The sequence below is a fragment of the Portunus trituberculatus genome, chromosome 27 (assembly GCF_017591435.1).
Source record: "Portunus trituberculatus isolate SZX2019 chromosome 27, ASM1759143v1, whole genome shotgun sequence".
Classification (NCBI taxonomy): Eukaryota; Metazoa; Arthropoda; class Malacostraca; order Decapoda; family Portunidae; genus Portunus; species Portunus trituberculatus.
Genome location: NC_059281.1, coordinates 15,956,910 through 15,972,386, shown reverse-complemented (window position 1 = coordinate 15,972,386; position 15,477 = coordinate 15,956,910). Strand labels below are relative to the sequence as shown.

At 35.9% G+C, this 15,477-nt stretch overlaps 1 protein-coding gene across 1 annotated transcript; it reads right to left on the bottom strand.

Moving 5' to 3' along the window:
* Positions 1–559: 559 nt before the first annotated feature.
* Positions 560–14,469, bottom strand: LOC123509800 (suppressor of SWI4 1 homolog). The gene is given in 10 exon segments (XM_045264354.1): positions 560–1,729; positions 2,006–2,208; positions 2,331–2,412; positions 2,415–2,439; positions 3,297–3,441; positions 5,540–5,724; positions 5,847–6,030; positions 6,428–6,570; positions 8,010–8,174; positions 14,208–14,469. Coding segments are annotated over 10 exon segments (1,236 nt in total). The 5' UTR covers positions 14,226–14,469; the 3' UTR covers positions 560–1,643.
* Between the last annotated feature and the right edge of the window lie 1,008 nt (positions 14,470–15,477).

The window sequence follows — 15,477 nt, the reverse complement described above, 5'->3', positions numbered from 1 at the left end:
ACACACACACACACACACACACACACCGCGTAGTGAAGTGGTTAGCACGCTCGACTCACAATTGGGAGGGCCGGGTTCGAGTCCCGCGGCGGCGAGGCAATTGTGCAAGCCTCTTAATGTGTGGCCCCTTTTCACCTAGCAGTAAATAGGTACGGGATGTAACTCGAGGGGTTGTGGCCTCGCTTTCCCGGTGTGTGGAGTGTGTTGTGGTCTCAGTCCTACCCGAAGATCGGTCTATGAGCTCTGAGCTCGCTCCGTAATGGGGAAGACTGGCTGGATGACCAGTAAGCGACTGAGGTGAATTACACACACACACACACACACACATATATATATATATATATATATATATATATATATATATACAGTATATCTCAGTGCATACCATTTATACAACTTTGGTTTTGTACAGTGGACCTTCATATAACAAAGGATTACTACACTCCCATCCCTGAAGGAAGCATGAATAATAATAATAATAATAATAATAATAATAATAATAATAATAAGCAATAAGCTTTTTGGTTAGGTAATTCATAATTATCATTAAGAGAGTAAACAGGTATATTTTGCTTTATTGTCCAATTTAATTGTAAAATGTAACCACAAAGTTTGTAGGTGTTCTTCTTATACGAGATTACAAAATTAAATCCCTTACCAAAAATGTTGTTAATACATGTATTGCAATTGGAAAAAGTGTATGTCCTCTATCTATCCATTCATCCCCTCCCATCTTTCTTTTCTATTTAATTAATAGATTAAGAATGAGAGAAGTATGAGATATTCATCACATTAAAGCCAAGCCACAGATGAAATGGGTTACAAAGCCATCCTGATTTTCAGTATGAATACGGACTGCAAAAGCAGGGCCTATCGATCCTTTTGACTTCAGGAGTTTTAAGCAAGAGGTGTCAGAAAAGCTACAAAATGGAATGCACTACATGAGAAGATGGTTCCCTCCTCACTCACAAAAAAAAAAAAATAATAAATAAAATAAAATAAATAAATAAGTAAAAATAAAGATACATAAATGGATAAATAATCTTTTTACATACAGGAAAAAAAATTAGATTTACAGTAGAAAAAATACCAATAACAACTGGTTGAAGAATAAAATATTCCCACATATCATATAGGTACTATTTTATGGATCGAAGATGACATGAAAGCATCATATGAGTGAACATTCAATAAGAATATCATCTATATTTCCTAAACTTGACACCTAAACGTGAGCTAAGAGTGAAAACTACTGACAGCATGGGAAACAAATTGGCATGCTTGACTTCCTTGAGGTTGGTAATTCAACTTAATGAATATAAAGCAACTCAGACTATCCCTTAATAATTATCTCACATCTTAAATTTCAATTTTATTCTCATCAAGTAATGATCATTCATTGTCCCTCAAGTTCATGTGTTTATTCACGAATCTTATCTCCACCTATAATCTTTCAAAAGATGTGAAATTCTAATTGCCTTTCTGACTCAACTTTTACACCGTAATGATAGATGACATGAATGATGAGTTCCACATTCCAGTTACATCAGCAGGCTTATAAAATCTTATCACACTGGCATTGATACAGAAGATAATCATACATGACAGTTAGGCCTCTATGATCCTTAACCTGCATAATATACCTATTTACTTTTAAGCTTTTTCTTAGGAGGTTTACCACCAGTCCTTTTCCTTTTGTGTGGAGAAACATCTTTCTTTTGGAACAGTTCTGAAGAAAGAAAACATTGAACAATACTTAAATTTAACTATATATTGATTTTAATCTTATTTTAAAATCTATTTCTACAAGAAACAACTGAAACATGATCTGATGTCTTATCTACTTGTCAGCATGAAAATAAAGAGAAAGGGGTTTCTTTTCTTCACTCTGCCCCTTTTAGTTATGCAGGAAATACTTTAACAATAATTTTTAACTAACTATAATCATACATAAAAAAGTCAGTGATATTAATAAATAACAAAAAATAATAACAATAATAACTACCTGCATCTGGTTCTTCTCCAACTTCTTCTCTGAAATACTCTGCATCATCATCTTCATCCTCCTCTTCCTCTGCTTCTACCTTTCCTCCATTTTCTTTCTTTGAACTCATCCCCTCAAGACACTTCTTCTTATGTTCCTCTTTCTTCTTTTTCTTAGCCTCAACATTTTCTTCCTGTTCTTTTTTCCTCTTTGCTTTAAGTTGTCTGAAAATGAACCAAAAAATTTTGTTGCAGTATTATGCATAAGTTTATAAGTGGTTTACAATAATGAAAAAATGATCAAAATAAATATCTAATGTTTGCTATCCCATAAGTAATACACTCACTTTTTAACTTTCCTTCTTTTCTCCAGTTCCAACTTTTCTTCTGCAGACTTGATGTATAGGCTGCTGTACAATACTTTTCCTCCAGTAACCCTTCTTCAATTTTCAGTAGCTGTAACAATGCCAATGAAATGTTAATTTTAAAGAGAGAGAGAGAGAGAGAGAGAGAGAGAGAGAGAGAGAGAGAGAGAGAGAGAGAGAGAGAGAGAGAGAGAGAGAGAGAGAGAGAGAGAGAGAGAGAGAGAGAGAAGCTGTTTCAAATATCCTAAAGTCCCATCCACAAGATCACAAACGAGCGGTCTGTTCGATGACGAACATCCTGCTTTTGTTCGCAGAACAAGCAGAATGCTTGTTTTTTATTGCTCAAAAACACCAAACACTGCTCGCGCCAAGGAGTATTATGTCCTGCCAGACGCATGAAGTTTCATTAAGGAAGCAAGGGACTGTTGTTATCATTATGACTGGTAGTGAGTGAGCGAAATGCCAGTTCCTACACCCACTAAAGACCAGTGTTCTAGAGCAGCACTTTTTAATTTAATAGAGCTATATCGGCAACATGCTTGTTTGTAGAATGTGAAACTGGGCATATACAAAGATGGAAACAAATGAGCAGCAGCTCAGAGGAAATAAGAAAAATTGGTGTGTCCATGACGGCTGATGACACCATTTGCCTTTTCCCACTTTTTTTTTCTTCTTCACACACAGCAAGTATTATGCTACACAACACTATTCACTTCCAATCCTTGATGGTGGGCACCATTGTTACCATACCACACACAGCCCGAAAGACCAGTGTCTTTCACTCTTGTGCATGTTTTAACTGGGTACCGTTTGGACAGCAGTATTGTTCGTTGTTCAGCATGCAAAAACAGAAAGTTCGTCATTGAGCAGATTGCTCTCCTGTGTTTGAGAACAATGCTCAATTGTGTGGATGGGGCTTAACAATTCATCTTAATCAAGAACAATCACCTCGAGGGTCAGCCTTGGGCCCAGTTCACTTAATCTTACTGATGACTTCTGTGGGCCAAGTTTCTTTGATGCTTTTTTGGAGGGTGGCACTGTGACATGAGCTGAGGGGTCATCTTCTGCCTCACTCTCAGACAGCATACCAGATCTGCAATGGATGACTGAAATATACTAAACAAGTTGCTCATTTCAATGATTAAAACTTTGGGTATTATGAAGACTGAAGCCAAACTCAATTTTCATCATAAAAGGGTAATATTTCTGAGTTCTGATACAAAACCCATATTTGTTTTGAGATGTAACTTTGTATATACAGATATAAATATAAGCATATGATATTTATTATGTCATCTAAATACAGGTAACTCTTGATTTACGCGTGCTTAATTTACGCGTTTTTGTTAATACGCGACCAAAAAAATATTATATTCAATTAAATTTGTGCGATCTGTTTGTTTATACATGATTTGGCCCAATCGCATTTTCAAACTGCGCGCCAGAGAGTTCCACAGCTGGCCAATAGGTAGGAGCTCCGCTGCCATGGATGCATTCTTCTGCTACACGGTGATGCAAAAAGAATTTTCCAAGTAAAGGCGCCAGACCACCATGCTGCAGTTTTTCAAGAAAACACCAGTGGAAGATGTAGTACCAAAAGAGGACGTGGACGATCGCGTGGAAGCGGAAGAAGCAGAGGAAGCGCAGGTGGATGATGACGTCCTTGACTAGGAGGTAGACAGTGACGGCGTGTGCTTGTGAGGGGTGAAGACATTGGCGTCCTGCGTTTATTTTTTTACTAGTGTTTACTTTTATACTGTGGGGTTATTTTTGATATGTGGATTTTTGATAAAGTGGAAAAGCTCAGAGGAAGATGGTGACTGACTGTGGTGTGAGTGGTGATTGCAGTGATGCAGTGAGTGTTGTGTTTACGTATTCTTTGTTTTGTTGTTTTCTCTTATTATTTTTTTGGTTTTCCCTTTACCTGAAATAAACTTCTAGTATTTAGAATGGTAAATAATAAAAACATGTTAATTTAGTCAAATAAATAGACTACAGGCAACCCCCGCTTAACGAAGGTTCACACAACTAAATTTCGCTACAATGAAGGTTTCCTTTTACTACCATCTACTCGTTTAACAAACACCAAACTCGCTTAAACAAAATTCCAGGTAATTTTTCCAAGTTTGAAAGCCCCGCTGTATCACGCAAGCCGACAGGCTTTTGAATACACCAGCGCCTCTCATGGACAAAACGTGCACCACTCACTCCCCATGTACAAAACAATAACAGCGTCAGCACCAGCTCGTCTTCCCTCGCTCTACATGCCACCAAAACGTCCTACAATGTTGCCTAGCATTGCTAAGACCAGGAAGTCTCTTACTCTCGAAGTGAAGCTGGATATTATTCACAGACATGAGGCGAGAAAACTAATAGCATTGCTTCCCACCATGGCTTGACTCCATCTACTATCTACCATTCTCAAGTCAGCAGACTCTATTAAGAAAGCTGATGAGATCATATCTTCCTTGCAAGTAAAAGAACCACCTGAACTCTTGACTCTGCAATGGATAAAATGGAAAGCCTTGTGGAAATGTGGTACATAAGTTTTGTATGCGGTACAATGATGCGCCCTTTGTTTACATTCCACAGGTTGCCAGCTAGTCTATTTCCTGTTCCACTCTCCTTCCCTTCATAAATCTAAGATCATCAACATTATAAAGTTACTTACATACATACATTAGTGTACATTATAATCAAACTGCTTAAATGTTTAACTTCATAATTTTTACTTTCATTAAACCTTTCACTGTACTATGATGCACTCTCGCCTTGTTTACTCTCAATGGAAGTTCAAGTCAGGGGCCAAACTTGTTATAATTGGTTCGCTTAACGAAAATTCGCTTAATGAAGGGTTTTTTAGGAACGTGACCCCTTCATTAAGCGGGGGTTGCCTGTATTTTGTATGAATTTTTATGGGCCACATCCTGCATCCCCCTATTATCTATTGTTTCTTATGAGAATTACAAGTTTGTTTTACACAAATTTTGATATAGGCGATGCCTCTTGGAACGCATCTATTGCGTAAATCGAGTTACCTGTATAATGAAGCTGAATACCAAATGCACAGAATGCTGTAAATGCTGAAACCTGAGTCTAAAAAGTATTATCAAAAGAAAATAGTTATTACAGACATAGTTCCAAAGGTGGAAATCATTAAGAAAATCATAAGCATTAGTTCCATAACTTACTTGGTCATATACTCAGACACATCAGCAAAATTGCTGAGGTCTGGTAACTTCCTTTTTTTAAATTTCTTTACAGCTTTTGAGAGCCCAACAGGGACAACCTGGATGGCATAGTGACGAAAATCAAAGACTCCTTCCTCAGCATCAAAGTGTATCAAGCAACACCGCTGTATGGATTTTGTTTTAGCCTGAAAAATAAATGTTAAAGTTTTTTACAATAGACAGAACAAATCAATCAGCAATGAAGTAAAAACACCAGAATACTTTACTTAAACAAATTCACTACAAAATAAGGTGCCAAAGACTGCACCTCATGTGGAGTGATGGTAGGGAACATGTCGAGGAACATCTTGGCTGCAAGCTGGAGCTGTAGATCCCCCTCTTCAGGCTGTAGATTAGTCATCAGGCATGGTCCCATCAGATACATGCCAGGATTGGTGTGTTGCTTCTTAATGGTTGACAATACATCTTTACACTGTGCAAAGTTCTTTATCCTGCATATGAATGAAATAGAGTCTTTCACTAGTATATTCCTTACCTGCAAGACTACTCTTATTCTCACACTCAATTAATACTAATAAAAACGGAGACATATCTTTACTGGAGAAAGCAATGATAAATCGTACATCAGCAGCACTATAGATGCATGTAATTATGTAAGTTGTTTGATGACACACTATCAGAACTAAACTTAACAGTTCCTCTATATGCTCAGAAGGTCCATGTTGTTATAATTATAATTCTTGTTAACCCCAAGAATTCCAAAATTTGAAAGTATACAAAACTCGATCCTATTCTACTTATAAAATGACCTCCACAATGAAAGGTTTATAGATTTAGAATATGAATGATTTTACAGTTCTTTATATAATAAATCAGGGTTAGTTTTACCTGAAGATGAGCGAAGGTCCATGGGGCAGCCGACACAGCTTGAGGTACATGCCCAATTTTGTCTGACTAAAGATGACCAAATGTGTCACATGTAGGGTGGCTGCTATGGCTACGAAGTCCTTGAGTGTGTTCCTTTTGGTGTTCTTCAATATATTTATATTTATTAGGAATGGTATAAATTTGAAGATGATCTGATATTATGTCCAGCTTTGGACCATCATGGAAATGTTAAGCAATTGATTTGATGATAGGATAAAATTATGCATGTGGAACCATTATTGGAAACTGAAGAAGGTCAGTCAGACACATTACCAATTAAGCCAAGATAGCCATTAGAGCATGAGAGGATTCTAATTAATTAACCTAACCTATCACTACAAAGAAGGTGCAACATGAAGAGAGACTACCTAAAGTTTGCTTGGCCAACATTTTGATCAATAAACATATCATCTTGTCAGCTGGCCATATTAACCATTAAAATACCAAGATGTGTGCAAATATATCTCCAAGTCATTACTGTCACTCCACTTTTCTATGAAATAGGCACAATATATTTTCTATAATAAAAAATTGTAAATATATATATATATATATATATATATATATATATATATATATATATATATATATATATATATATATATATATATATATATATATATATATATATATATATATATATATATATATATATATATATATATATATATATATATATATATATATATATATATATATATATATATATATATATATATATATATATATATATATATATATATATATATATATATATATATATATATATATATATATATATATATATATATATATATATATATATATATATATATATATATATATATATATATATATATATATATATATATATATATATATATATATATATATATATATATATATATATATATATATATATATATATATATATATATATATATATATATATATATATATATATATATATATATATATATATATATATATATATATATATATATATAGATAGATAGATAGATAGATATATATATATATATATATATATATATATATATATATATATATATATATATATATATATATATATATATATATATATATATATATATATATATATATATATATATATATATATATATATATATATATATATATATATATATATATATATATATATATATATATATATATATATATATATATATATATATATATATATATATATATATATATATATATATATATATATATATATATATATATATATATATATATATATATATATATATATATATATATATATATATATATATATATATATATATATATATATATATAGATAGATAGATAGATAGATAGATAGATAGATAGATAGATATATATATATATATATATATATATATATATATATATATATATATATATATATATATATATATATATATATATGTGTGTGTGTGTGTGTGTGTGTATAATACAACCTGAGGATTCTCTATATGTTCCTTAATACAACTATATTTTAAAAGAGCATGCACAGCACTACCAACAATAAAACACTCACCTTGAGTCTGGAGGCTGTGTTGGGTTCCATCACACTTCGAAAATCTTGCATTAGTTTGCTGAGACTTGGCCCAGCATTGCCTCTGATGATAACAAAGCATTGTGGGTGTTGCTCAGTAACAGTCCGAGTCTTAGCTTCCCTCTTATTTTTTCTAGTCAAACGTCCCTGTTGATGAATTCATTTTTGCATTATTAGTTGCACACATTCTATCTTTCTATGCAGAATATAAAAAAAACAAAGGATTAATTGTAGCTATACTACACAGATTTTCCCCTCCATCTTTAAGCATTTCTTGCGTTTGTTTCTGACTACAACATTCAAGGAACAATATTCAAGACACAATATACAGACATATAGAAGAGGTTTCAGTTTGCTAATGAAGCCGCAAAACCACATGCACCTTCGACGCCCTAAGAATCTCTTCACCTTATTGGTAAGGCATAAAGGTATAATCTTTTAGGTATTCCATTAGGTTAGGTTAGGTTTAGGGTATCATTTTACTTTAACACCAACAGCAACATGGCTTTTGTTAGCCTACTCATCTTATAGAGCTTTTCATTCTGAGTAATTTGAACCCATACATACCTGTCACAAATTGTTTATAACGTTGATAAAAAAATTAAAAATTTACTACTTTTTGGGAAAGTGAGTCACACCCACCTGTGTGATGGACTGACGGACACTGAAGAACGCCGTTACATTAATTAATTCATGTGTGCGTATTGTCACATTATTTGCGCCCACGTGAAATAAATGGTGATGATTGGTTCTTTTGTTTGAGCATGCAGCCACTGACCAATAAAAATAATACAGAATAAATCTAGCCAAACAGAGCAGTTTGTGGAGAGGATCAACTCCATTTGAATTCAGTCTATGGAAGATGTCTGTCCAGGCAGGGTGTCGCTTCCATTTTATCAACTGTATCGCCAGATTTTACAAACAGAAATAAGGTAATGATTTTATATTAATTTCTTAGCATTAGCAGTTGGGTTAGGTTTGTTTACTTTGGTTAGATCCCTTTAATCTTTTTCTTCTTTGGACCTGTTCTGCTTAGAATCGCTTCTTAGGTCTCTCTCCTTCTTTCACCGTCTGCAAAGTTGGTTCCTTATTGACCAGCTTTCAACTAAGAATATTTTCATGTAGCTCACTATTCTACAATCATTGACTTTGTTTCCTGTCAGTCCTATAATTGTTCTAATCCTCTGTCTTCCCCCTCTTTTCTCTCCTCCCATTCTTCCCTACCTATGATATTTGCTACTTGAGTATCCAGAGCTTTTCTTTGCTTTCTGTACTTATCACACTCTACTATAAAATGTTCAATGCTTTCTTTTTCCTCTCCGCACATACCACATTGCTGCTCATCAGGGTTTCTATTTCTACCATTAACCTCTAAAGTACCACTTCTTGCCTTGAATAGTAATTTTCCTGCCCAGTCACCCTGGTACCACTCTTCCCAACTTATCTTCTCCTTGTTTCTGTACTACCTCAGTGTACTCTTTATTTCCATACCATTTCTCCATTCCTGATGTCTTCCTTCTTCTATTCTGGTTTTGATTTCCTTAATTCTTATTTGTGGCCAGTCATTTTCTATTCTTACTTTTCTTATCCATCTTTCTACTTCTTTATACCATTTGGACTTTTCTTTCCATGCTTTATATGTTTGCTTGGCCCATCTCTCATCACTCATAGTTTAAATTTTCTTTGCAAAACACAGTTTCCCTTTACCTATCCTTTCCTTGAAGGAGCTCCATCCCATCCCATATCCCCACGTATAGCTTCTGTGGCAGTATTCTTCAGGGCTCCTAGACACCATCTTCCTATTGAATTCTGGACCGTTTCCAGTTTTCTTATGTCTTCTGCATTGTAATTTGTAATTTCTGTGCCATATAGACAATGTGGCACTGCCATACTTTTCCATAATGTTCTTCCATGGTCATATTTGTTCATTTCTCTGCTTCCCACACTCATTATCATACCCATCATTCTTCTTGCTTTTGACTCATTAGTTTTCCTCTGTGCACTGCTTCCAATTCCTTCCTTTCTTATTTCAATTCCAAGATAATTGTAACTATCCACCACTTCCAATACATTATTTCCTATCACCCATTGTCCTTCTTCTGTCGTGTTGAACTCCATAACTTTACATTTATTGCTGCTGAATTTCATTTCCCACTCTTTTCCATAATCTTCTGCAATGTGGAGCAACCTGTTCATGTCCTCTCTGGTTTCTGTGATGATCACTATGTCATCTGCATATCCTAGGCAGCCCTATTTTCTGTCTCCAATTTTGGCTCCTATTTCAGCTTTTCTAATTCTTGTGATCAATTCTTCTATATATATGTTAAATAATGTTGGGGACATCATGCAGCCTTGCCTAACTCCTGTGTTGTTTTTTATCCAGTCTGTTTCTATCTTGCCTAACCTGAATTGCATTTCATTATCTGTGTACATTTCTTTGATAATGTTCCTAATGTTCTGGTTTAGGTTGATGTGTTCTAGGAGTTTCATTAATTTGTTTCTATTAATTGAATCTTATGCTTTCTCTAAGTCCAAAAATCCAAGGTACAATTCTCTCCATTCTCTCTTGCTTCTGTCTATCAATTCCTTCAAAATGTAATGTTTTCTAATCCACTTCTCCCTTTTCTAAATCCACTTTGTTCCTCTCCAATTACTCCTTGTTCTATCCATCTTTGCAATTTTCCATTTATTATTGTGCCAAATAGCTTGTTCATCGTGTTTATTATACTTATCGGTCTGTAGTTTCCCATTTCTGTTTTTCCCTTTCCTCCTCCTTTATGTATTAGTTCTACTCGACTCTTGCACCAATCCTCTGATATCTGGCCTGCTTCAAATATTTCTGAGAATAGATCATGTACAACTATCTTCATGTTTTCTCCACCTTCTTTTATGAATTCTGCCACCACCTCATCACATCCTGCTGCTTTCCTGTCCTTCATTTTCTGTATTGCCTGTGTTACTTCCTCCCTTGTTAGTATTTCTTGCGATGAGTTGAACTTTTCCATATATATTGTTTTTACTGTGCTTACCTCGCTTGTTGCTTTTTGCACAATGTCTCTCCAAAAATCCTGAATGATTATCTTGATTTCTTCTACCTTTTCTGTTTCCTCAGTTTTGCCTTTTAATTTGATATTGTTTTCACTCAGGGGTCTCAGGTTTTCTTGCAATTTTTTCCAGCTCTCCCTTTCCCTCTCTCCTCTTGGCAGTTTATTAACTGCTTGTGCTCTCTCTTTTTCCCATTTTGATATTTTATCCTGTATTAACTATTGTGTTTTCTTTTTCATTGATAGATATTCTTTCCACTTCTGATACCACTCTTCCTTTTTAGTTTCTCCTTCAGTTTCCATGATTCTTTTCAGTTTTCTCTGTTCTCTATTGGCTTTCTTTCGGCTCTCAATGGCTTCTTTGACTTCTTCGTCCCACCACCCTTTCAACTTCCTACTAGTTGGACTGACTAATTTTCCCTATGTGTTTTCTCACTTTTTCTAGAATTTTTTCCTTGATGTTTCTTTCCCAGTTATTGATTGTTCTATCCCTCATATGTTCTTCTTTCTCCATTGCTGTGTTTATCTCTCATCTATAATCAGACCACTGGGTTTTCTGGAGATTCCACTTAGGATTTTTCACTTTTGTTTCTTTGCCTTTTTTCATATTCCCTCTTGAGTTTTCCCTCTGTACTCCAATCATTGTGTGATCTGATATGTCTATATTTTCATTTAACCAGAAACTCATATTTTCTTTCTCTGTGACTTCATTTACTAATATGTAATCGATCACTGTTTCCGCTCCACCATTTCCTCGCCAGGTCGTTCTGCTTCCCAGTTCTTTACTGTTAGGCTCATTTCTTCACAGAAATCTAGGAGCATTTTACCATTCACATTTACTGGCTCGTTTTTCATACCAATGTGTCCGTTGAAATTGCCCATTATTATCCACTTATCATTTCTCACCATTTTCTGTATTTCTTTTAGGGCCTTATATTTTTTTCCTATTTACCTCTCTATTTTCAGCTCCTTCTACTCCCATGTAAACTACTGTGATCCACCAGCATTCTTTATTTTCCATTAACTTGACTGTTAGAATATCTCCATATCCGAGGTTTTCCCCTTTCTCCTTCACTTGTATTTCTTCAATCTGTCTTCCTGTTTTCCTTTGCTTAATATTCCAACTCCTCCTCCTTTTTTTATCACCAACCATTCTTCCTCTTCCTATTCCAATCCATCCCCCTTCTTGCCAGGCTATTTTTCCATGCCATCCTGTTTCTGCTACTGCCACTATGTCAAGTTCTTTGCATTCCTCTACCAATCTTCTCCATTTAATCTCATTCTATCCTCTTGTGTTAATGAAGCCATATCTGAGTCTGTTTCTGGTATTGGCTCTTTCCTATGGATCGTTTTTATTTTCTTCATTGTTTCTTGTATATTTCTTGATTTTAAAGTTTATCCACTCCTCTACTATCATAGCCACCCAAAGCTGAGCCCTGAATCTGAGGCATTTACCATCTCTGCCTAGCACCTCCTGCCAATCTACTTTTTCACTCAGCTGTATGCCATCACATTTCCACTCTCAGGTTTTCTATGCATTCTCTATTCACTGTTCTGCACATTTTTCCAAATTCACTGAGCTCTTTTCCTCTTCTCATGGGTATATTCATTACCACAATGTTTCTTTTCACTTTTTCTGATGCCTTTTTTACCATTCTTTCTATGGTGTCTAATGTTTTGGTGACTCCAGTACTAGTAAGCCCATTACCTCCTCCTTCAATCACCACATAGTCATCTTCACCTATTGTTTCCTCATGCATAGTTTCTATAAATATTTCCTCTATTCTTGTGATGCTCGCACCCCCTTCTGTTCTGTCCATAATTCTGTACTTTCCACTAGTTAAAAAATGGATTTCTTTGCCTACTCCATTCAGTAAGCTGTCCCCAAATAACCAGATCTTATTCCTGTTTTTCTTGTCTTCTAAGGTGGTGGGAGGCTTTTATCTACATTGGATTCCTTGCTGTGTCTTGCTAAATGATGTGATTCCATCACCTAACCATACCTCTGTTCCTGATACATGTTCTTCAGTATTGTTTTCCTGTCTGTTTCTAGTACGTTCTCCTTGTCCCTGATTTACTTTTTTTTTCCACTGTCCTCGTAGTTTCCCTCTTAACCATTCATCTCACCATTTTCCTCTCTGTCTTGATTGCACTGATCACCTTCTATGTCATGAAAGTTCTGCTCGTCTTCCTCCTGGGCCCCATAGTCGTGGTCATGCAACCGCCTGGACTTTTTCTCCTCCGTCCCTTTTTCCTCGATCTCTATTTCACCATTCTCCACATCTCCATTGTCCTCTGCTGTCTCTCCTACTCCCCACTCTTTCCTGACCTCCTGTTCACACTTTGTGCAGAACCACCACACATTTTTCATTTTTAGTACTGGGTAGTTCTTTTGGTATACTGACCCCAAACATGCTACGTGATACCAATCATTACATTTTTGGCATGCTAGCCACCTACTCCTTCCTCGCCCAAACTTCTTTTTTACAAACTTTACAGTCACTGTCAAATGTCATAATGTCTGCCTAAGTGAGCCACAGGAAAGCTATATTCAATTTCTTAGCTGTATTACGGCGAGTGCTTCTCAGCGTTTTGAGGAAGATGTATCAGTGATGCTGCGTGTCGCCTCAACTAGAATATGTTAGCTAGATTAGGTTAGGGATAGGGTTAGGTTAGATGCAAATTCATTTAAACCTGGTCAAAATATACCAGAAGAAATACTTTGTTTTACCGCAAAATCGGGTTTCCATAAGAGACGGAGAGGGGGTAAAAAAAAAAAAAAACGGATTTGCTACGGAAATTAAGTTCATATTCATTCCAAACTGCTCGAAATCTACCAGAAAATAAATTCATCAAGCAGTTAGCTTTTAGTGCTATTGTAAAAATTTACCAGGTTTAGGAGTTTAATTAGATAGCGGGGAGGGGGTCCGAAGGGGCGCAGTACACCCCCTCCACAAAGCAAGAGTGGGTTATGTTAGAAGAATGTTGAATGTTGTGCGAGATTCCAATAGACTTCGATAGCCATATTTCGCCGACTTCTCGTCCCCCTCCCAAAACCCCCGATTCCCCACATGCCCCAAAGCTAGTTTGGTTAATTATAAATAATTACCGGCTAAGATTCCATATTTCCACTTACCAATTTCCTACGAGGCATGACGCATGGCTAGCGCGTCCCAGCCAGCTTCAGTACTCCTACTCCTGCTAGGGACTTCACTTGTTTGGTGACGCAGCCTCAGGTGCCTTGAAAGTACACGCAGCAAGCACGGTAACCGATCAAATGGAAGAAGTCTCGGCAGTCACAAGGAATCATAGACTGAAGCCGTTGCTGTTGTTGAAGCCTCTAAGCATAAACCCTGAAATGAGGGGCGATGTAAACACGCACACGTGGGATATCAAGGCACCCTGCATGTAACAACACTCAAAAGTATAAATAAAGGCAATAACAGGATGTATATAAAAAGAAAAGAATATACGATAACAATGGTGGTTTTATATTAATAATTTAAGTTGGATTGTAATTTGGATCAACTTGTGTATTTCACTCTCCTTGTTTGAAAAGCGCTCTGCTTGCGTAAAGGCGAGACTGCCTATAGATTTTAAACAAATACTTATGTATTTCCCTAACCAAAGTGATGCTGATATTGTGGCTTTTATCCTCTCATAATGATAGGTCTAGGTAGGTTAGACAGAAGCCTATCCCGCTGTACTAAAAAAAAAAAAAAAGTGAACCCAGTGGGCGGAGCTTACGATCGCAAAATCCAAACAGAAGGCGCATTGACATCACAAAAAATTAAGCCATTGAGCTATTGGTCCACTGCTCCCCCTACACCCGAAAACATTGCTGACCGCCCTGTGAAAATACATGGGAACGCTCGAGTTACACTACATATTTTCCGTCTTATATCCATGTTTCGAGGTTGCCTACCATATCACATATTATGTGACCTTAAAAGACTCGGAACAGTCGTGACAAACCGTGGCACAAAGACATAGACGGTAAATCTTACTTACAAATGAGATGATACAGTACGTGTTTTCCAGCTTTGGTAGACTTGGATGAAAAATGGGGAAGCTGTCTTTGAGGCAAATGTATGACTGAATAAGGTCATGTAAATCAATCAATCATATCCTGTGGCACCCTCGGGGATGCATAGGGCCTCAATGAACTCTCGCCACCACATTCTATCTTGAGCTATCTCCTGAAGGTCTCCCCAACATTCATCACCCACTTCTCGTTTCATTGTCCCCAGCCACGTCTCCCTTGGCCTTTCTCTACCTCTTCTTCCAGGTCCCACCCATTGTGGTGTACCACGCACCAGTCCATGTCTTCTATACACATATGTTCCAGCCACTTCCATCTTGAGAGGCTCACATTATTCATCAGCAGGTTGCACCCTTGTTATTTC